Raw genomic sequence first — 22,439 nt, 5'->3', positions numbered from 1 at the left:
GGTACAGATCCATCTCAATACAACACAAAGCATCAGAATGCAGCATTGGGCAGCAGAGAAACAATTGTTAGAAGTGACAAAATAAAATATTGTTAGATTATTATTATGACACCAGGATCACATAAAGTGAGGTGAGGTGAAATTGGCTTTAACACCTTAATGCCGAGCGCCCGACAGGGTAACAACAAGTACCATCTTTTAACGTCTTTTGGTATGACTAGCCGGGGATCAAACTCCAGACCTTCCGCTCTGCGGGCGGACGCTCTACATCTAGACCACGGAGGCGGTCGATCACATAAAGTTTTCACATTGAAGGGTAACACCTGTGTTCACATTAAGGGATGACAAGTGTTCATATTAAGGGATCACAATTGTCCACATTGAGGGATCTCATGTGTTCATATGAAGCAGTCACAACTGTTCACGTGAAGGGACCCTAAGTGTGTACATTAACAAGGGGTGATATAGAAGAGACTGAGATACCAGCCCTCACCTTGGCAATTCCTCCTTCAAAAGCAGCGAAGAGGTCATCAAGGTCATCTTCATCCGCAGAATCCATCTTCTCTCCTGCACATATTAATGTAGAGTACTGGCATATACCTGACAATGCTGTGTCCAGACACTGAGATAACTCTCAAAACGTGTTCCCAGGCACAGATGTAACGTAACACAAAGCCTTGCGAGTGGCCAACAACGGATATTTATGTCGGCCTTCTCAGAGTTATTCCCCTATGTTATTTAAAGTCTTTCTAAATCCCATAACAGTCAATGGCCATGGTTGGTTGGTTGGTTTGTTGTTTAACGCCACACTCAGCAATATTCCACCTATAAGACGGTGGTCTGTAAACAATTGAGTCTGGACCAGACAATCCAGTGATTAATATCATGAGCATCGATCCACGCAATTGCGATCAATGACATGCATCAACCAAGTCAGCGAGCCTGACCACCGGATCCCGTTAGACGCCTTTTACGACAAGCATAGTCACCTTTTACGGCAAGCATGGGTTGCTGAAGACCTATTCTACCCCAGAATCTTCACATGGAATGCAACTATTCTAGTTACTGGCAATTGAGGAATGATGGTACAAGAGAGACTACTGATTACCCTGATGCATCACTGAAGGTGAAATCATTGATAATCAATAATATCTACACATTTCCTTACCTTTGTCATCACCCATATCCGTGACAACCAGACGGCCATCGGCAGACATCTTGAAATCAGAGTCTTTTTTGGTTTTGTCTGTTTTCTTGCCTGGCTTGGTTGCTGAAATGTAATTGGAAGATCATCAAGATTTCGTTCCATTTAGATATAAGGTGATAATTGGATCTCATCCCACCGGGTACCCACTGCTACTGGGTGAACACATGCAAATTTAGTATACAGTTTTTGGCCAAAGGAGACACCACCTGTAATGTGTGTAATGCTAACATCATAAATCTGATGGGGGTCACGGTTGGCCCAGTAGTCTAAGGCACCGTGATTCGCTGTGCAGAGTTGCGTCCCTTGGGCACACCAGAAACCAATGATTGTGGGTACGAATCCCGGTTCGCCCCCATTATGTTTCTAGGTTTGTCAGCACCATACCCATGCTCGTGGGTTTCACCGAAGTGGTAAACGTCTGAGACCTGCATCACTTCGGGCTTTCCTCCCACATTAAGCTGACACGCCGCGATATAACTGGAATACTGTTAAAAGCGGTGTTAAACCCAACTCACTCATAAATCTGATTCAACTGAGACAATTAGCCAGGACCTTGTTCCACAAAGTGATCTTAGCGCTACGACTGTTGTAAGTCTATGTTAAAGTATGAGAGTTACAATCACCTTAGGACTAACACTGCTTTGCGGAATGTGGCCAACTACACATATAGCTATAGTCTGGAAGTTAATTTAAGGTACTGACTTTTACTACAATATCTGAACAACTATCGGACCTACTCCAGTCAAAGTTGGTATGAGATTATTAAACAGTCATACATAACTGGATATTACATTTAAAGACAATCGGTGCATGAATATCTGCAAAATATCTGTCAATACCCAGTTGAAAGTACTCATGCTTTGCAAATCCTACAGTTGACTAAAGTCTGCATGTTGAAATCCGTGTGCATGTTGTTACGCGATTTTGATTGGACTATGCATAGACTCGTTAGTTCAGCCAAAATTGAATCCCAGAATTCCAGCCTAGATTGCCAGGAGGGTAGAAACGAGACTTATATAGTCAGTTAATGCCCTTGCCTCAGGAAGATGCTCACAACAAGCACAAGAGGTACATGGAATCGGTATCAACTCGAGTACTTCAGACTACACAAGCCTACCCAGGACTTTCTTGGCTGCACTGGCATCAAGGAAATCCACTATCTGGTCATCCCCGCCTTCTTTCAGCCACGCCCCCTTCCCTTGTCGAGACTTCTGATTGGCTGCTTTCTTCTTCTTCTTGTCCTGATCCTCTTCCATCTCCGAGTCTGTGTCCTGGAGTAAATCTTCCACGCTGGCAAATAACACAAGTAACAGTCATACAGGAAATGTGACGACTGAATGAACAGCAAAAACTTTAACCATGAACGCATCATCATATGACCAAAAACTGATCAGTGACTTAACATTATTTCATGTACTATGTTTACCATTTATATAGTATTCCAAACAAAGTTACCATGGTGACTTTGGAAGAAAAATGGGTTTTTCAGATTAAAAACGATGTTTTATTGGTCTGTTTTCAGTCGTACAAATGGGTATCTCTCATACCCTCACGTCTAGTCGCACGTTTAGAGGAAGCCAGAAGCTGGAATGTAAACATTAAACTTGTTTCCGTCCGGTTGCGCACGCACCTCCCTATGACATGTCACAAATCTCGAAGAATAAGCCATCAAGCAAAACTGGACTGGATTACTTCCCTGTGGGGATGGCTGGGTGGGAACGTACGACTGAAAACAGACCAATAAAACATCGTTTTTAATCTGAAAAACCCATGTTTTAGTCTGTTTTCAGTCGTACAAATGGGTAGAATTCGACGGAACACTGGAAGGAGGGTCGGGAAAGTAATCAAGCAGTGACCACTTTCACGTCGAATGTACCAAGTTCCTCACCCCTGTAGTGACAATAGAACATTCGACCAGATGCACGGACGAGACAAGTTGTTTATCACGAACGCACAGCATGGTTAATGCTCTTCGACACACAACTAATTATCGATGCGACAGGCCAACTGCACGCGTCAGTTGAACTGCGATCGAAGTGTGGTCGACGAATAGTTTAGTTACAGAGCAACTCGCAGTATACAAGGTAACTAAAACAGCATGTTTAATGCTCTTCGACTCACAACTAATTATCGAAGCGACAGGACAACTGCACACGTCAGTTGAATTGCGATCGAAATGTGGTCGGCGTATAATTTAGTTACAGAACTCGCCGTAGACAAGGTAACTAAAATAGCATAGGTAATGCTCATCGACACACAACTAATTATCGATGCGACAGTACAACTGCACACGTCAGTTGAACCCGGATCGAAGTGTGGTCGGCGCATAATTTAGTTACAGAGCAACTCGCAGTATACAAAGTAACTAAAAAATACGAGCAGTATTACAATGTATGGGAAGACGATGCATACACCGAATAACCATAATAAAAAACAGAAGTACTACACGCAACAAAAAACCATAAGAATGCTTACATTCACCAACAGCTTTTATTGTAACCTGTTATATGTCACGAAGTGTCGAGCAAAAACTCCAAAGTGAATAAAACACAAATTCACTGTCTTTTCTGAGAGATCTGTTGTGCCACCACGAGTGGACCAAACTGTTTGAGTCCTTCAACATCTTCTGTGGAGATATCTCTAAGATAATGCGAAGCAAACACTGAAGTAGATCTCCAAAAGCAGCCCTCCATAATAGCTTGTAGCGAACAATTACTGTGGAGTGCTAATGTTGAAGCGATGGCTCGAACTTCGTGCGGATGAGAGGAGGTGGGAGGTGCGAGTCCTTGCGCCTCGTAAGCTCTGAGAATTACCGCTCTCAACCAAAATGAGAGAGTATTACGTGTAATCTCTTTCTTTGCATTGGTTGAGAGCGGTATGAACAGCCGTCGAAAATGTTGTCTTCGCTGTTCAGAACGCTGCAGGTAAATACGAAACGCACGAACTGGGCACAAGGTGAGATCAGTGTGATCACGAGGGCCCATAATGGCAGACAAGGAAGGAATGTTGAACATTCTCGGATCTTGGCCAGGAAGTTAATTTTTCGCTAAAAAATCCCATCGGAGACCAAGATGGACGTCACAATCCATCGTCGACGTTGAGTGTGGAGGCGTAGATGAAGGAGCTGCTGTACTAGTTGACGGGCCATGGACCCCTGACGTAGTCGTATCCTTCTTGGTCGACGCCGTCGAGGCGAGGACCGCCGCCGTGTCTGGGCTATCAAAGCCGGGTCGATATGAAAGTGAGACGAGGTCGTCGTTCTGTCACTATCTTCACTACGACGCTGAACCCCCAAACTCTCCCTGCGAGAACGTCGCACGTCCCCGTGGGGACGAGGGCTACGATCTCTAACCGTAGAAGTACTACGATCCCCATCGTAGAATAGTTGACAGGCCATGGACCCCTGACGTAGTCGTATCCTTCTTGGTCGACGCTGTCGAGGCGAGGACCGCCGCCGTGATCTGGGCTATCAAAGCCGGGTCGATATGAAAGTGAGACGAGGTCGTCGTTCTGTCACTATCTTCACTACGACGCTGAACCCCCAAATTCTCCCTGCGAGAACGTCGCACGTCCCCATGGGGACGAGAGCTACGATCTCTAACTGTAGAAGTACTACGATCCCCATCGTAGTTATCGTTGCCATGGTTACGCTGATCGAACGTAATCCGACCAACGTCAATGGCATGTATTTCCGTAATTCTCGCAGCCGTAGCCAGCGAGAGAAGGAAAAACCGTTTTCTGAGACAATAAGTCGAACGCGACCTGATCGAGAGGCTCGTAAGCCTGACTAGACAGGATGCGCAGAATGACATTCAGGTCCCAGGCCGGCGGTCGGAATTTACGTGACTGATCTTCAACCATGAAGGCACGTAGAATCTTCTGCAACTCCGGTACGGTAGTGAGACGGCACTACTGAAGCCAAAGCTGCCAGATATGTCGAGATCGTCGACCCTTTCAGACGCCGAGATGACCGGAGAGAGACTAGGAACTCCGCCACCTGTGGTGGGGTCGCTACTGCCGGGTTGAAGCCATGAGACCTGGCGAAAATGGAGAAAGTGGTCCACTTGTCATCTTACAGCTTACGAGTCGTAACTGGATGTGCCGACGAGACAAGCGCTGCCGCTTTAGCCGAATAGCCTTTCTTCATTAACAAGGTCTTAAGCAAACCCAGGCGTGAAGCTGGAAGTTCTTTATCCCCGGATGCAAGTCGTCGGTGTGAGGATGAAGAAGGAGGTCGTCTCGATCTGGCAACGGGAACGGTGGTTGAACGATGATCTGAAGAAGTTCCGGGAACCATGTTCTGGCCGGCCAATAAGGCGCGACCAAAAGCAGACGTAGGTTGGCCGTTTGACGAACTTTCACCGGTTGCGATGGTAACAGCACCGTTGGTGGAAACGCATAAGCGTCTAGACCCCCCACGATATCGCTAGAGCGTCGTGGTCCCATGCCCATGGGTCTGGAACCGGCGACACGAATCGAGGGAGGCGGTTGTTGTACGGGGCAGCAAAGAGATCTACTTGGGGCAACCAGAGTCGATCTGTCAGCAGATGAAAGACTGTCGGATGGATCATCCACTCCGTGGGAGACGGCCTCGATGGTCTCGACAGGGCTTCGGCAATCACATTCTTGGCCCCCGGGATGTGATGGGCGCGTACGCCCATGTCCAAGTCGTCGACGAGGGCGAAGAACCTGAATGTCCAGTCCAGAAGGGCCGCCGACTGAGTTGTTCCCTGTTTGTTGACGCAGAGGACGACTGTGGAGTTGTCCGACTGTATCATCAGCCGTTTCCGACGGAGTCGAAGTTTCCAAAACTCGACCGCCCGAATCACTGCTTCCATCTCGAGGTAGTTGATGTGGAGGACCTTTTCTACTGGCGACCACCGCCCGGCCGCTTGGTCGTCCCCGAAGTGCGCTCCCCAGCCTTCCAATGACGCGTCTACGAATAGGTGTAGTATGAACGGAGGCTCGCTCATAAAGACGCCCTCGCAAACGTTCGACGGCTGGAGCCACCACTCCAAATGACAACGTAGCTGCGCCGGAAGTGGAACCAGGAGATTGGGAAACTCCAGGTGGGGGTACAGCAATCTCTGCAGTGGACGAAGTTGAAGACGACCTCGACGGGTCAAGTCTTGGGCCGATGTCAACAGACCGAGGACTTCCTGTCACGTGTGCACCGACGACGAGGCATGTAGACGTCACGGATCGCTGCTGACAATCTTGTCCCAACGGTCTTGAGGTACCTGGACCAGATTGACTCCCGTCTGGAAGCGTATCCTAATGTACTGTAGAACCCGAGGTGGTACCAAGTCCGACTTTTGAAAGTTGACGATCCACCCGAGGTACCGTAGTAGACTCAGGGTGGTCGCCAACTCACCTTGAAGGGCTACTGTAAACTGGTGAGCTTGGAGCCGGACGTCTAGGTAGAAGGCGACCCTGATCGCCTGCCGATGGAGCCATTCTACGACCGTCTTCTTGATCCGTGTGAAAAAGCACGGGGCCATAGAAATTCCAATCGGGAGGGCCGCCCACTGGTAATGAATACCTTGGCATTCGAATCGGAGGTACTTCTGGAACTCGGAAGCTATTGGTACATGTAGATACGCGTCCTGAAGGTCTAACGAGACGAGGAAGTCGTTCGGTAATATCATCCGACGCAGAGAGCTGAGGGATGTCAAGTGGAATGTGTCGGGTGGTTGGAGGTATGTTGCGCTGAGGAAAACCCACTTGTGGGCATAGTGACGAAGTCGCCCCCCTACCGGTAGCTCGTCCAAAGGGGGAGACTCCAACCACGGCGACGGCGGGGGAAGGGACCTCACTTCCTCCCCCGCTGGTACTTTCCCCCCCTGGGAAACTTGGAAAAGGAGACCTGGCGACCTTTCCTGTCGGAACCTCCCTTGCGGGACGGCTGTCGAGGCACGTCCCTACGGAAAGCCCGTTGCACATTCTCGTTTCGGTAACGTCGTCGTGGGGCGTTCGAAACCGGTGGCCGTCTGGACAGGTTGGGTGAAGCCGAAATGATGATGTCACGCTCGGCTTCCCTGGAGTACTTGTCCAGAACGTCGTTGGTACGACCGTCGAACAACTGTTGCGATGTCCACGGGGCCCGTAAGAGTGACCTGCCATGACGATCAGGTAGGTCAGTGCAGTCGATGTAACCATGGCGACGCGCCGTAGTAATCTGGCCCGATACATATCGGGACTGGGCGAGGACGTCCTAGATCCACCGTTGCATACAGGTGAGGACCGATGGCACCGTCCTGTCGTCCTCGTCCTGGGGTTCTTTCACCTCAAAGTACACTGAGAGGGCCTTGATCGCTGTCGACAGCATAGCAAGCGTTTGCAGCTGGTGACGAACAGCAGTGCCCATGGATTCCAAATGTGGAGGGTGCTGGTCTCTTGAAGAGCAGCCCCCAGTCCAAATCCCTAGTCATGGGTGACGAAAACGGCATGCCATAGATCGGGTAACGAGATCGACCAGGCGGCTTGCAGAAGCTCTGCCCAGGCAGAGCAGAGCCAAAGTTCTGGTCCATATCGTGAGCCATGGCTCTGAAGACATCGGGAGGAGAAAACTGAAGAGACTGCGGTGTATCCGAATCGTACATTCGACGACCACGATGACGATGAACGCCCTCGTGTCGTGTACTGTCTCACGACGAGGCACTCATCCTGTCGTCCCGACTTGAACAGGAACGACTTCTGTGTCCACTGTCGTCCCGCACGACGTCCCTATCGTCGTTGGTAGAACGAGATGCGGACCGACTGGGGACCGTAGTCCCCTCATGGTCCTCGTCACCACCCGGTCCCGTCGTAACGGGGGAGGCTGAGTGACGCTCTCGATCAACCGAATGACGAAGACCAGTCGTGCGGGTAGTATCATCAGCAGGCGAACGGTCACGTGTCGAAAGCTGAAGTTGACTGAGGCGGGTCTTTTTCAACTATTTCTGAGGTGTGGTCGACTCGCCACCCCCAGGGCCTGATGCGGAGGGTGCAGAGTCCAAGGATCCAACCGATGACCATATCCGCTTGTAGCGCTGGTCAGCGGCCTGCTTCGGCAACGCACGAAGATACAAGTTAAAGTTTATTGAACAGTTTTCGTTGACATGAGGCACAAATGCCCGACATATTGCCACGTGTAGAATCACTGTCAAACAGCGAAACACGCGTTGAACACAAACAATAGATTACCAAGGATTACATTCCAGGAGTCTACAGGTAAGACATATTATGACTTTATTAGAACAACTGTAGATAAGCGATAAGTACTAGTAGAATACAAACTAGCAGTCTACCGCGAAAGACTTTCTCGAGCGACCAGCGCAGAGGCGCGCTGAGAGATTTGTGACATGTCATAGGGAGGTGCGTGCGCAACCGGACGGAAACAAGTTTAATGTTTACATTCCAGCTTCTGGCTTCCTCTAAACGTGCGACTAGACGTGAGGGTATGAGAGATACCCATTTGTACGACTGAAAACAGACTAAAACAAAGAAAAAATAGTCATCGACAATTGGAATTATCTTTTAGAACATAAAATTCAATGCAATAAGGCATACTTCTCAAAAGAATTTAAAGAGCACTAACTATTTTTTCATCTGATTGAGTGAGTATGGTTTTACGCCGCTTTTAGCAATATTCCAGCAATATCACGGCGGGGGACACCAGAAATGGGCTTCACACTTTTTCATATGACTATAGTTGTCATGTCATGAAAGATTAAGCATCATCCTAAGAAAAAATCATGTGTTCTTTATCTTTTTTTTCAGTAATACATTAATAGTAGTACATTGCTAAGTAGCAACGTCTTTTCCTCTTGATCAGTAAAATACCAGTCACCTTTGCATAGCTATGACAATAATTACAATGGTAATACCCTGAAATATTTAATTATAATTTGGTCATGTATTTTACAGGCATTTGCAGTAGATTTCAGAACCCCTTGTGCAAATCCTTTCTTACTATACTGAATTATGATCAGGAAAACTCTGATCTTGAAAAACAGTAAATTATTGCATAGCTTGCCATGAAGAGATAGCCCTGTTATTACAACATTTTGATATCCCTTCTATCCATCCAACTTGAAATACTCACTTCTCGGGTTTATTCTTCGGAACACCCATGTCGTCATCTGACTCCTCCTCGTCATCAGCCAACTTCTTCCTCTTGGCTCTCTCCTGTGTCTTGCGGATGTTGTTGAGAAGCTTGTGGACGCGGGCTGGGGTCATCCCATGGATTGTGTCATACCTACAAGGAGAAAGTCATACCATGGATTGTGTCATACCTACAAGGAGAAAGTCATACCATGGATTGTGTCATACCTACAAGGAAAATGTCATCCCATGGATTGTGTCATACCTACAAGGAGAAAGTCATACCATGGATTGTGTCATACTCTCAAGGAGAATGTCATCCCATGGATTGTGTCATACCTACAAGGAGAATGTCATCCCATGGATTGTGTCATACCTACAAGGAGAATGTCATACCATGGATTGTGTCATACCTACAAGGAGAATGTCATCCCATGGATTGTGTCATACCTACAAGGAGAGCATCATACCATGGATTGTGTCATACCTACAAGGAGAAAGTCATCCCATGGATTGTGTCATACCTACAAGGAGAAAGTCATCCCATGGATTGTGTCATACCTACAAGGAGAAAGTCATACCATGGATTGTGTCATACCTACAAGGAAAATGTCATACCATGGATTGTGTCATACCTACAAGGAAAAAGTCATCCCATGGATTGTGTCATACCTACAAGGAGAAAGTCATCCCATGGATTGTGTCATACCTACAAGGAGAAAGTCATACCATGGATTGTGTCATACCTACAAGGAGAAAGTCATCCCATGGATTGTGTCAAACCTACAAGGAGAAAGTCATACCATGGATTGTGTCATACCTACAAGGAGAAAGTCATCCCATGGATTGTGTCATACCTACAAGGAGAAAGTCATACCATGGATTGTGTCATACCTACAAGGAGAAAGTCATCCCATGGATTGTGTCATACCTACAAGGAGAATGTCATACCATGGATTGTGTCATACCTACAAGGAAAATTTCATATCATGGATTGTGTCATACCTACAAGGAGAATGTCATACCATGGATTGTGTCATACTCTCAAGGAGAATGTCATACCATGGATTGTGTCATACCTACAAGGAGAAAGTCATACCATGGATTGTGTCATACCTTCAAGGAGAATGTCATACCATGGATTCTGCCATACCTACAAGGAGAACTTCATACCATGGATTGTGTCATACTCTCAAGGAGAGCATCATACCATGGATTGTGTCATACCTTCAAGGAGAAAGTCATACCATGGATTGTGTCATACCTACAAGGAGAATGTCATACCATGGATTGTGTCATACCTACAAGGAGAAAGTCATACCATGGATTGTGTCATACCTACAAGGAAAATGTCATACCATAGATTCTGCCATACCTACAAGGAGAACTTCATACCATGGATTGTGTCATACTCTCAAGGAGAGCGTCATACCATGGATTCTGCCATACCTACAAGGAGAATGTCATACCATGGATTGTGTCATACCTTCAAGAAGAATGTCATACCATGGATTGTGTCATACCTACAAGGAGAAAGTCATACCATGGATTGTGTCATACCTACAAGGAGAACATCTCAGCTGTGTCATACAAAGGGAAACATGAGACCCACCATGTTTGTCATTCCTCACAGGGGGTATCACTGCTAAAGCAATATATAACACCAACTTTGACACCACTTCCTTCAATATGAAAAGTACATTTACAACTGTTTCGTATTCGCAGTGTTTCAGAAGGCAAGTAAGGGAGTGAATAATATTTTATGTTGCGTCAGCAGTATTCTTTCTTATGGCAGGCTGGTCATACTGGAGTCTGGGCCAGCAAAACCAGTGATTGAAAGCATGAGCATGGTGAGGCACAATCATCCAGGATGCACACTGTAATGATGAGCTCATCAGTGGTTTCTAACATTTGTTTGCAGTTAAATGCTGCACTCGGCAATGTTCCACATATATGACAGCAGTCTGTAATAATCGAGTCTGTACAAGACAATCCAGTGATTGACATCATGAGCATTGATATATATGCAATTGGGATACAATGACATGCATCAACCAAGTCAGTGAGCCTGACCATCCAATCCTGTTAGTCATCTCTTACGGCAAGCATGAGTTGCTGAAAACCAATTCTAATCAGGGGGTTTCTGACAAGCATGGGGTAGTGGTAACATAATCTGTCCTAGAATTACCACAGAGCACTTCAACAATGCTGTATGTGTTACATAAACGATTCTTGTTACAGTTGTTTTGAACCCAGTGGCCTTCATCTTCTTGCGGCAAGGGAGTCAGCTGACTGTAAAATTCCAGTTTCCACCCTGCCGGAATTTCTTGGTCCGATCGTAGAGCTACCAGTGATAATTACAAGTTACGTCACTGCTATGTCCCTCCAAATGACTAATCAGATTCAACCTATGATACCACTTGCATGTGCTTAAAATAAAAAAAGGGGGTTCCCAGTGGAGTTTTCTGATCAATAATCAAGATCTATATTGTAATAAAACAGGTCCTACTTTGCGAAAGTGCATCAAATCGTGTGAACACCTTAATTAAAAACAGGAAAAGATCTGGAAAATATCTGTAGATGCTGAGTTGATGGTACACATGTTTTGCAAATCCTGCAATCGACCAAAATCTACACTGGAGTTTACGGTTATGTGATATTGATTGGACTATGCATAGACTTGTAAGGCCAGCCAAAGTATAACTTTATAATTCCAGCCAAATTCGGCAAGGGTGGAAATTGGACTTTTATAGTCAGTTAACTCCCCAGCCCTGGGAAGGACTTCAGCAGTATTCCTGCAATGTAACGGCTTGGGACACACTGTGGCTTGGGTCTCCACATGCAATGGCTGATGAATCCTACCCGAACTTCCTGATGAGCTTGCTGTAGATCTGTTTGACGCGGGTGTGGCAGTGATGACGACAGTCCTCCTTCATCCCCACCAGACTTGACACCTGCACAGATTAAAAACTGCATATGAACAGTTTGATTGTTTGTTGTTTAACACTGCACTCAGCAATATTGCAGCTATATGACGGCAGCCAGTGCTTAATCTAGTCTGGACCAGACAATCTTGTGATAAATATTGTCAGCAACTATCCACTCAGCAGGGTATGATGACATGCTATCATCAAAGTCACTGAGTCTGACCACCCGATCCATTGATTTAACAGGCTTCAGACCACCGAGTGAAGAACACACCTCTGGAAAAACTGCTTTGACAGATCAACTTCATGGAGGTATTAAATCACACAAAAATTGTTAAAAGTTACTCTTAGATGCCAAGATCTGGTGGTCTTTTGTTCAAATCCCAGAAACAATTCACTAACTAGCAACGTTATCCTCCATTTATCAGAATCACTAGCTGCACAATCATTATTTTGGGACCCTAAAAAGGATGTATTCTTCTGAAGATAAACAGCAGTCACTGTGTAAGGCTAGTACTGACCAGTGTCTTGAGTTGTCCTGCCAGTCTGGTCTCTGTGTAGGCCGACAGCATGACCTTGATGAAACCCAGTCCACTCTTGACCACCTCCCTCGTCTTGGATGAAAGCAGCAGACACACACTCTCCACCAGCATGTCCAGCAAGTCACTCGACACCTTGTCTGAAACACATAACAGTTACAACACTTGACACCTTGTCTGAAACACACAACAGTTACAACACTCGACACCTTGTTTGAAACACACAACAGTTACAACACTCAACACCTAGTCTAAAACACACAACAGTTACAACACTCGACACCTTGTTTGAAACATACAACAGTTACAACATTCGACACCTTGTTTGAAACACACAACAGTACAAGACTCGACACCTTGTTTGAAACATAACAGTTACAACACTCGACACCTTGTTTGAAACACACAACAGTTACAACACTCGACACCTTGACTAAAACACACAACAGTTACAACACTCGACACCTTGTCTGAAACACACAACAGTTACAACACTCGACACCTTGTCTGAAACACACAACAGTTACAACACTCGACACCTTGTCTGAAACACACAACAGTTACAACACTCGACACCTTGTCTGAAACACACAACAGTTACAACACTCGACACCTTGTTTTAAACACACAACAGTTACACCCTCAACACCTAGTCTAAAACACACAACAGTTACAACACTCGACACCTTGTCTGAAACACACAACAGTTACAACACTCGACACCTTGTCTGAAACACACAACAGTTACAACACTTGACACCTTGTCTGAAACACACAACAGTTACAACACTCGACACCTTGTCTGAAACACACAACAGTTACAACACTCGACACCTTGTCTGAAACACACAACAGTTACAACACTCGACACCTTGTCTGAAACACACAACAGTTACAACACTTGACACCTTGTCTGAAACACACAACAGTTACAACACTCGACACCTTGTCTGAAACACAACAGTTACAACACTCAACACCTTGTCTGAAACACACATCAGTTACAACACTCGACACCTTGTCTGAAACACACAACAGTTACAACACTCGACACCTTGTCTGAAACACAACAGTTACAACACTCTACACCTTGTCTGAAACACACATCAGTTACAACACTCGACACCTTGTCTGAAACACAACAGTTACAACACTCGACACCTTGATTGAAACACACCCAAAGTAAGAACACTCAACACCTTGGCTACACAGATTTACACTGTGAGCACATGTTTTTTACATTTATACCTCCAAAAACACAAACATATTGAAGTCAATTCTTAAAGGAACTCTGTGTGACTGCTACCTTTATGGCCATACAACAGCCTGGTGAGAGCCAGGAGAGTTCCACTGATCATCTGCGGGGACCCAGCAAGCCCGGCCAGCACCATCTTGAACAGGTTGCCCACTGACTCTGCAAACATCAAAGAAACAGAGGGTTAAATATTGCATAGAATTCACTTCAAAACATCTTGCACCAACTTACTTCTTCGTCATTCCTTCACATCGAGCTTTGGAATATTTATTTATTCAACGAACTTTTAGCCCTCATATAAACTCAACTTAATTTGAGAAGGATTCAAGCACTGCAGCAAAGGAACATGTTTTCAGGAAACATATGATGCATCACACCATTCACCGCCTCAATGATAATTCATTGGAACAATTCCATAGTTATTTGACAATTCCATGAAAAACCAGAGCATGAAGAATTATTGGTAACATTGGAGCAGAACTGGAAACTGTTTCAGAATATTTATCTTTTGCAATCATGACTTGAATCAGTTGCTGTATTGTTTGAAGAGTTTTGAACCATGTACAATGACATCCCTGAAAGTGTTCCTGAAAGTGTTCGTGAACCACGGGAGAGAATGTGGCAGACCACTAGGACAGAAAAAGCCCACACACCTGACTCTGGCTTGTCGGGGTACCATCTAACCATGGTGTCTGCCATAACCATTAGGAGGTCGTAGGCTGCCACTCGAGCCCTCTCAGCAATCTCCTTGGTACACAACATGGCCTACAACACAGATGTACACAAACAATCTACACATGACCTCAAATCATGAGGTATATATGTAATTTAAAGTGTTAAATTCAGTTTATGTAGTGGGAATAGGAGTTATCTCCCTTTGTATGATTGGAGTTATTTCCCTTTGTATCATTAACGTAATTTCCCCTGTTTGTCACAACACTGCTTAGAGCTAGCTGGCATTGAATGTTGGTCTGCCTACTCACCCCATAATATTATTGGCTTGGCGATTGTGACTATTAGCAGGAATTCACACACTATTTTTAGGATGTTAACTACTAGCAATGTCAGTAATTCTGAAATTATGGTCTGGTTACGATAACACACATTGCTCACATGCTGTTGCTACCAATCCTCCTTCGTAGTCCCTGATGACAACCCCGTAAAGATTCATGCTTGTCGTAAGAGGGAACCAACGGAATATGATGGTCAGGCTCGATGACTGATGCATGTTATCGTATCCCAATTGCATAGAACGATGCTCATGAGGTAAATCACTGGATTGTCTGATCCAGACTTGATTATTTAACGACCGCTGTCATATAGCTGGAATTCTGCAGCATTTAAACTCAAACTCCTGCCAATAACTACAGCAGGTTGCAAAAATAACATCATAAAAACAAGTTCCAAAAGGCATCTGACCTCAGGTACAACAGCCAAGAAGAATTCCATGTGCGGCTTCTCCAGTTGTTGCAGGAGACTGATGAGGCATCGCAGCCTTGGCTGGGGACAGACAAACAATGGTCGGCATTATGTATGGGGGACAGACAAACAATGGTCGGCATTATGTATGGGGGACAGACAAACAATGGTCGGCAATATGTATGGGGGACAGACAAACAATGGTCGGCATTATGTATGGGGGACAGACAAACAATGGTCGGCATTATGTATGGGGGACAGACAAACAATGGTCGGCATTATGTATGGGGGACAGACAAACAATGGTCGGCATTATGTATGGGGGACAGACAAACAATGGTCGGCATTATGTATGGGGGACAGACAAACAATGGTCGGCATTATGTATGGGGGACAGACAAACAATGGTCGGCAATATGTATGGGGGACAGACAAACAATGGTCGGCAATATGTATGGGGGACAGACAAACAATGGTCGGCAATATGTATGGGGGACAGACAAACAATGGTAGGCAATATGTATGGGGGACAGACAAACAATGGTCGGCATTATGTATGGGGGACAGACAAACAATGGTCGGCATTATGTATGGGGGACAGACAAACAATGGTCGGCATTATGTATGGGGGACAGACGAACAATGGTCGGCAATATGTATGGGGGACAGACAAACAATGGTCGGCAATATGTATGGGGGACAGACAAACAATGGTCGGCAATATGTATGGGGGACAGACAAACAATGGTCGGCAATATGTATGGGGGACAGACAAACAATGGTCGGCAATATGTATGGGGGACAGACAAACAATGGTCGGCAATATGTATGGGGGACAGACAAACAATGGTCGGCATTATGTATGGGGGACAGACAAACAATGGTCGGCATTATGTATGGGGGACAGACAAACAATGGTCGGCATTATGTATGGGGGACAGACAAACAATGGTCGGCAATATGTATGGGGGACAGACAAACAATGGTCGGCAATATGTATGGGGGACAGACAAACAATGGTCGGCATTATGTATGGGGGACAGACAAACAATGGTCGGCATTATGTATGGGGGACAGACAAACAATGGTCGGCATTATGTATGGGGGACAGACAAACAATGGTCGGCATTATGTATGGGGGACAGACAAACAATGGTCGGCAATATGTATGGGGGACAGACAAACAATGGTCGGCATTATGTATGGGGGACAGACAAACAATGGTCGGCATTATGTATGGGGGACAGACAAACAATGGTCGGCATTATGTAAAAATGGTCGGCAATATGTATGGGGGACAGACAAACAATGGTCGGCATTATGTATTGGGGACAGACAAACAATGGTCGGCATTATGTATGGGGGACAGACAAACAATGGTCGGCAATATGTATGGGGGACAGACAAACAATGGTCGGCATTATGTATGGGGGACAGACAAACAATGGTCGGCATTATGTATGGGGGACAGACAAACAATGGTCGGCATTATGTAAAAATGGTCGGCAATATGTATGGGGGACAGACAAACAATGGTCGGCATTATGTAAAAATGGTCGGCAATATGTATGGGGGACAGACAAACAATGGTCGGCATTATGTAAACAATGGTCGGCAATATGTATGGGGGACAGACAAACAATGGTCAGCATTATGTAAACAATGGTCGGCAATATGTATGGGGGACAGACAAACAATGGTCAGCATTATGTAAACAATGGTCGGCAATATGTATGGGGGACAGACAAACAATGGTCAGCATTATGTAAACAATGGCTGGCAATATGTATGGGGGACAGACAAACAATGGTCGGCATTATGTAAAAATGGTCGGCAATATGTATGGGGGACAGACAAACAATGGTCGGCATTATGTAAACAATGGCTGGCAATATGTATGGGGGACAGACAAACAATGGTCAGCATTATGTAAACAATGGTCGGCAATATGTATGGGGGACAGACAAACAATGGTCAGCATTATGTAAACAATGGTCGGCAATATGTATGGGGGACAGACAAACAATGGTCGGCATTATGTAAACAATGGTCGGCAATATGTATGGGGGACAGACAAACAATGGTCGGCATTATGTAAAAATGGTCGGCAATATGTATGGGGGACAGACAAACAATGGTCGGCATTATGTAAACAATGGTCGGCAATATGTATTGGGGACAGACAAACAATGGTCAGCATTATGTAAACAATGGTCGGCAATATGTATGGGGGACAGACAAACAATGGTCGGCATTATGTAAAAATGGTCGGCAATATGTATGGGGGACAGACAAACAATGGTCGGCATTATGTAAAAATGGTCGGCAATATGTATGGGGGACAGACAAACAATGGTCAGCATTATGTAAACAATGGTCGGCAATATGTATGGGGGACAGACAAACAATGGTCAGCATTATGTAAACAATGGTCGGCAATATGTATGGGGGGCGACAAATAATGGTCAGCATTATGTAAACAATGGTCGGCAATATGTATGGGGGACAGACAAACAATGGTCAGCATTATGTAAACAATGGTCGGCAATATGTATGGGGGGCGACAAATAATGGTCAGCATTATGTAAACAATGGTCGGCAATATGTATGGGGGACAGACAAACAATGGTCAGCATTATGTAAACAATGGTCGGCAATATGTATGGGGGACAGACAAACAATGGTCGGCATTATGTAAAAATGGTCGGCAATATGTATGGGGGACAGACAAACAATGGTCGGCATTATGTAAAAATGGTCGGCAATATGTATGGGGGACAGACAAACAATGGTCAGCATTATGTAAACAATGGTCGGCAATATGTATGGGGGACAGACAAACAATGGTCAGCATTATGTAAACAATGGTCGGCAATATGTATGGGGGACAGACAAACAATGGTCAGCATTATGTAAACAATGGTCGGCAATATGTATGGGGGACAGACAAACAATGGTCAGCATTATGTAAACAATGGTCGGCAATATGTATGGGGGGCGACAAATAATGGTCAGCATTATGTAAACAATGGTCGGCAATATGTATGGGGGGCGACAAATAATGGTCAGCATTATGTATGGTGACAGATGAACATTGGTTGATATTATGTTTGGTGACAGATAAACAATGATTGGCATTATGTATGGTGAGAGACAAATAATAGTCTGGCTACTCAGCTATTTGGGAATCAACCAAGCCATGTGCATGACAAGCTTAAGTCTACCCTGTAACACTATGTATTCTACTCAAAAGAAGTTAAGGATCTTTCATATGGTAATGTTAATCTGTCACGGCATGAGAGATTAACTATTGTAATATTGAAGAATCAGGTGGTCCTTAACTTCTTTTGAGTAATATATATATATACAACTGATTAGATATGTTTCTTTGTGACTGTGGCTACTCACAGCCTTGGATGCTGGACTGGATTTGGCCAATGAGGTCACAAGCAATTTCTGGACTTTCTTCAGATGTTTTCTTGTAAAGTCCTGACTCGCAGGAGACTTGCCCGAGCAGATTTCCTGCAGGATTCGATATGACTTTTTCTGTAGGGTCTTGTCCAAGCTCTGTAAGTGGCATCATATATAAAGAGATAAACCGACAGCATTTTGAAGGTAAAGTTGAGTTAAGTTCATTTGAGTTGAACCACAAGCATTAACTAAAATCTACATGTTTCTTCAAGAATAGAAAACAGGGCCACCTCACAAATTTGCTGTCTGTATTGATATTCAGATATTTCCTGCATAAATACTGAGCAGCAAAAAATAACTCATTTCTTAAATTCGCCTGGTCCTGACAAACCTAGAAACATAATAAGGGCGATCCATGATTCAAAGACACAATCACAGGTTTCTGGCGTGCCCAAGGGACACAACTCTGCACATTGAATTGAAGCGCTTTGGACGACTGGGCGAACCATGACTCCTCATACCTACTGACCAAATTTGGGTGTCATAATTGGTGGGAAAATGCAAGGGATGTCGAAGCTTCATTGTTCAGTAGTTGCTGAGAAGATGTTTACAGATGCTGATGCCAATGTCGCCAGACAGGCAGGCCATGACAGAAGCTCAGGTGACCTAAAAATCTTAATCTTGTTGTTATGTCAAGAGTCCTCAGAGTGTATAGCTAGTCCTGTCGAATGAGACAAACATGTTATTTTTGTCAGTTTTGTCCATTTCCAATTTGTAGCAAAATTTAAATATTGAGAACTGGTTTGGAATCATAGCCCTCAAATGCTACTAGTGTAGGAGGTCTTATGAGTGAATTTCGAAAGGTGAATAAACTCACCGTCAGATTAGGAACACACAAATCGAAAGCTGTCTTGAGCTGATCTTCACCCACAGATGACAGTAGAGCTATCATCAAGTCAGTCAAAGCAAGTCTGCAACAAACAATAAATGTTCTTAAACATGTTGATTTGAGCCTCAAATGGGGTTGGCTCTTGCGTTTGCGCAGTCTTAGCAAGATGGCAGCAAGTCATGTAGAACAACGCTTGTCATATCTGATATCTCTATTTGAATAAAACATTATCTTGTAATCCTAGTTACACAAATTGCTCATGGCACAATGTCCACAATACTACTGTTTTGTTTTTTTTGTTTTTTTTGTTTAATGCATCACCCAGAAATATTCCAACTATATAACATCAGCCTGTAGATAATTGAGTCTGGACCAGACAATCATGTGATCGATATTGCGAGCAATGATCCACTCTGCCAGGGTACGATGACAATTGACCAGGTCACCGAGCCTGACCACCCGATGCATGTGGTCACCTCTTACGACCAGCACAGGTTGCTGGAGGTAATTCTAACCCGGCATCCCCAGTAGGTACATCAGCACTGAAAGTGGGTACCAAATCATGGAACCTTACCCATCTCAAACACAGGGTAATATTGAACTAGATATTAAACAATGTCTGCAAAGTTACTGCTCACTTTTTTACGGCTGTGGAGTCCTCTTCATCCATCTTGGAACAACTCTTGTCAAAAAATGATACCACTAGCTGAAATAAAAACAAAGGGGACATGTATTGAAATCAATGATGATATACTTAAAAATGCTCTCCTCCCAAAACATTCCTGTTCCACACACACACTCCAACATTTCCCACATACTTTCCCAACAAGTGTTCCTGGTCTGTAAACAATTGAGTCTCGACCAGACAATCCAGTGATTGACATCATCAGCATTGATCCACGCAACAGGAATTGATGACATGCATCAACCAAGTCAGCGAACCTGGCCAACCGATCCAGTTAGTCACCTCTTACGACAAGCATAGTCACCTTTTATGGCAAGAAAGGGTTGATGAAGACCTATTCTACCCCGGATCTTCACAAGTCAGATACTGTTATGTGAAATATAAATTTTTAAAGCAACCCAAACTATCAAAAGGCACCAGTTCACCACTAGACCCATCTTTGTGCCAAGTTTGGTAAACGCAACTGTTAGTCTACTGTCACACATCCTCAGCCTGGCGCAGGGACTCACCTGTTGATCACAGATCTGTATATAGGCTCGGACAGTCTCCAGCACCGCCAGCCTCTGGGCCTTGTCCCCCTTCTCCTGATCCTGTGTGAACAGGTTGAAGAGGATGGGGAGGAAGTTCTTCCCAAACCGGGCCAACTCGGCCTTGTTGCTGTCTGGAAAAATAAATGGATACACACATCAACAGTGCTTAATATGGAAATAAATATCAAAGATGTATTACTTTTATAAAACGTTTTATGGAAGACATTTCTAAATTTGACATATCAGTGACAAAAATGCAATTCCGATGCAATTCCGTATTTTGACTTGTACCATATATCCCTGTGTTTCTTCAAGGGAACAATTGACTTGCCTTTGCATGTGTTTGGGATGGGTGCCAGCGGTGGGGCAGGGTTTCCCAAAGAGCTGGTATCACTATTTGATAGTAATTCATAAAAACATTCTCATGATACAGTTGGAAACTTCAATGGATTTCTTAGGATTATGGAAAAGGATTTGTCACTTTTATATATATTTTAGCATTTTGATCAGAGGTCTGTTTCACACAATTAGCTACGAGTGTTGGAAGTCACTTGACTGACATTGACATATTGACTGTTATAAGTATTATTTTAAAGTTCATATCCTTTTAATTTCAGAGATATCGTAACATTGTATGTAAGCATTGCATTCAATAATGTAAAATTAAAGAGAAAAGATTCTTTCCCCTTTTGCTCCTGTTATGAGCGAAGTACAAGTCACCTCGACCAAGTGAGTGAGTGAGTGAGTGAGTATGGTTTTACCCCGCTTTTAGCAATATTCCAGCAATATCACGGCGGGGGACACCAGAAATGGGCTTCACACATTGTACCCATGTCGGGAATCAAACCCGGGTCTTCGGCGTGACGAGCGAACGCTTTAACCACCAGGCTAACCGACCCACCCTCACCTCAACCAAGCATCACCCCATTGATTATAACCATGTTAACATGAACTGGTTATTTTTTACTTTCCATGTAGTCAGCAGTATTACAAATGACAACTATTGACTGATCTGTGGTAATTGTGCCTGGACCAGACAAACCAGTAAAGCTACAATCCATCAAGGCTAACAGACATAAACTCGATCACAGATGGTCACATGACAACCTTCTACTGTCCACACACATTAGTATTTTGTACCACCTAATCCCTATTTAAATCACTTTTATAAAAGACAAGGAGTACTGTGTCAAAACTTGAATCCAATAGAGGCTAGAAAACAGAAATCTTGACTAACAGTGTAAAAGTTTGTTTACCGTTGTCCACGTTCTGTGTGATGAGTGACCTCAGCGAGGCCAGGACCTTCATACGAAGGTCAGGCCTCTCCGTTATGGCGCTGCCAAGTACTTTCGCAATGCCTTTGAAGGACTGTAACCCAAAAGTGCAAAAATGTGAAGTAAAAAAACAACACAGATACTTGTACCTAATCTAAGACATAGCATTCATCAACAATGTCTTCATAGTACTGATTTCTGGAGGCAGTACATTAAAA

At 44.6% G+C, this 22,439-nt stretch overlaps 1 protein-coding gene across 1 annotated transcript in view; it reads right to left on the bottom strand.

The window, feature by feature from the left end:
• Positions 1-22,439, bottom strand: part of LOC124146056 (RRP12-like protein) — a 45,017-nt gene that overhangs the window by 3,067 nt on the left and 19,511 nt on the right. Inside the window, exons 17-30 of the mRNA XM_048393390.1 lie at positions 22,204-22,315; positions 20,927-21,078; positions 20,371-20,438; positions 19,721-19,814; positions 18,841-18,999; positions 15,433-15,513; positions 14,667-14,778; positions 14,065-14,172; positions 12,741-12,898; positions 12,155-12,246; positions 9,294-9,446; positions 2,325-2,497; positions 1,169-1,270; positions 494-567 (exon numbers count right to left, since the gene is read on the bottom strand). Of these exons, the coding sequence (XP_048249347.1) occupies positions 494-567; positions 1,169-1,270; positions 2,325-2,497; positions 9,294-9,446; positions 12,155-12,246; positions 12,741-12,898; positions 14,065-14,172; positions 14,667-14,778; positions 15,433-15,513; positions 18,841-18,999; positions 19,721-19,814; positions 20,371-20,438; positions 20,927-21,078; positions 22,204-22,315 (1,638 nt within the window). The remainder of the gene's footprint in view (positions 1-493; positions 568-1,168; positions 1,271-2,324; positions 2,498-9,293; positions 9,447-12,154; positions 12,247-12,740; positions 12,899-14,064; positions 14,173-14,666; positions 14,779-15,432; positions 15,514-18,840; positions 19,000-19,720; positions 19,815-20,370; positions 20,439-20,926; positions 21,079-22,203; positions 22,316-22,439) is intronic.

Source organism: Haliotis rufescens, unplaced genomic scaffold (assembly GCF_023055435.1).
Source record: "Haliotis rufescens isolate VD_foot unplaced genomic scaffold, xgHalRufe1.0.p SCAF_12, whole genome shotgun sequence".
In the NCBI taxonomy this organism is placed as follows: Eukaryota; Metazoa; Mollusca; class Gastropoda; order Lepetellida; family Haliotidae; genus Haliotis; species Haliotis rufescens.
Note: the sequence above shows the minus strand (reverse complement) of the source record. Positions and strands in the feature narration are given on the sequence as shown.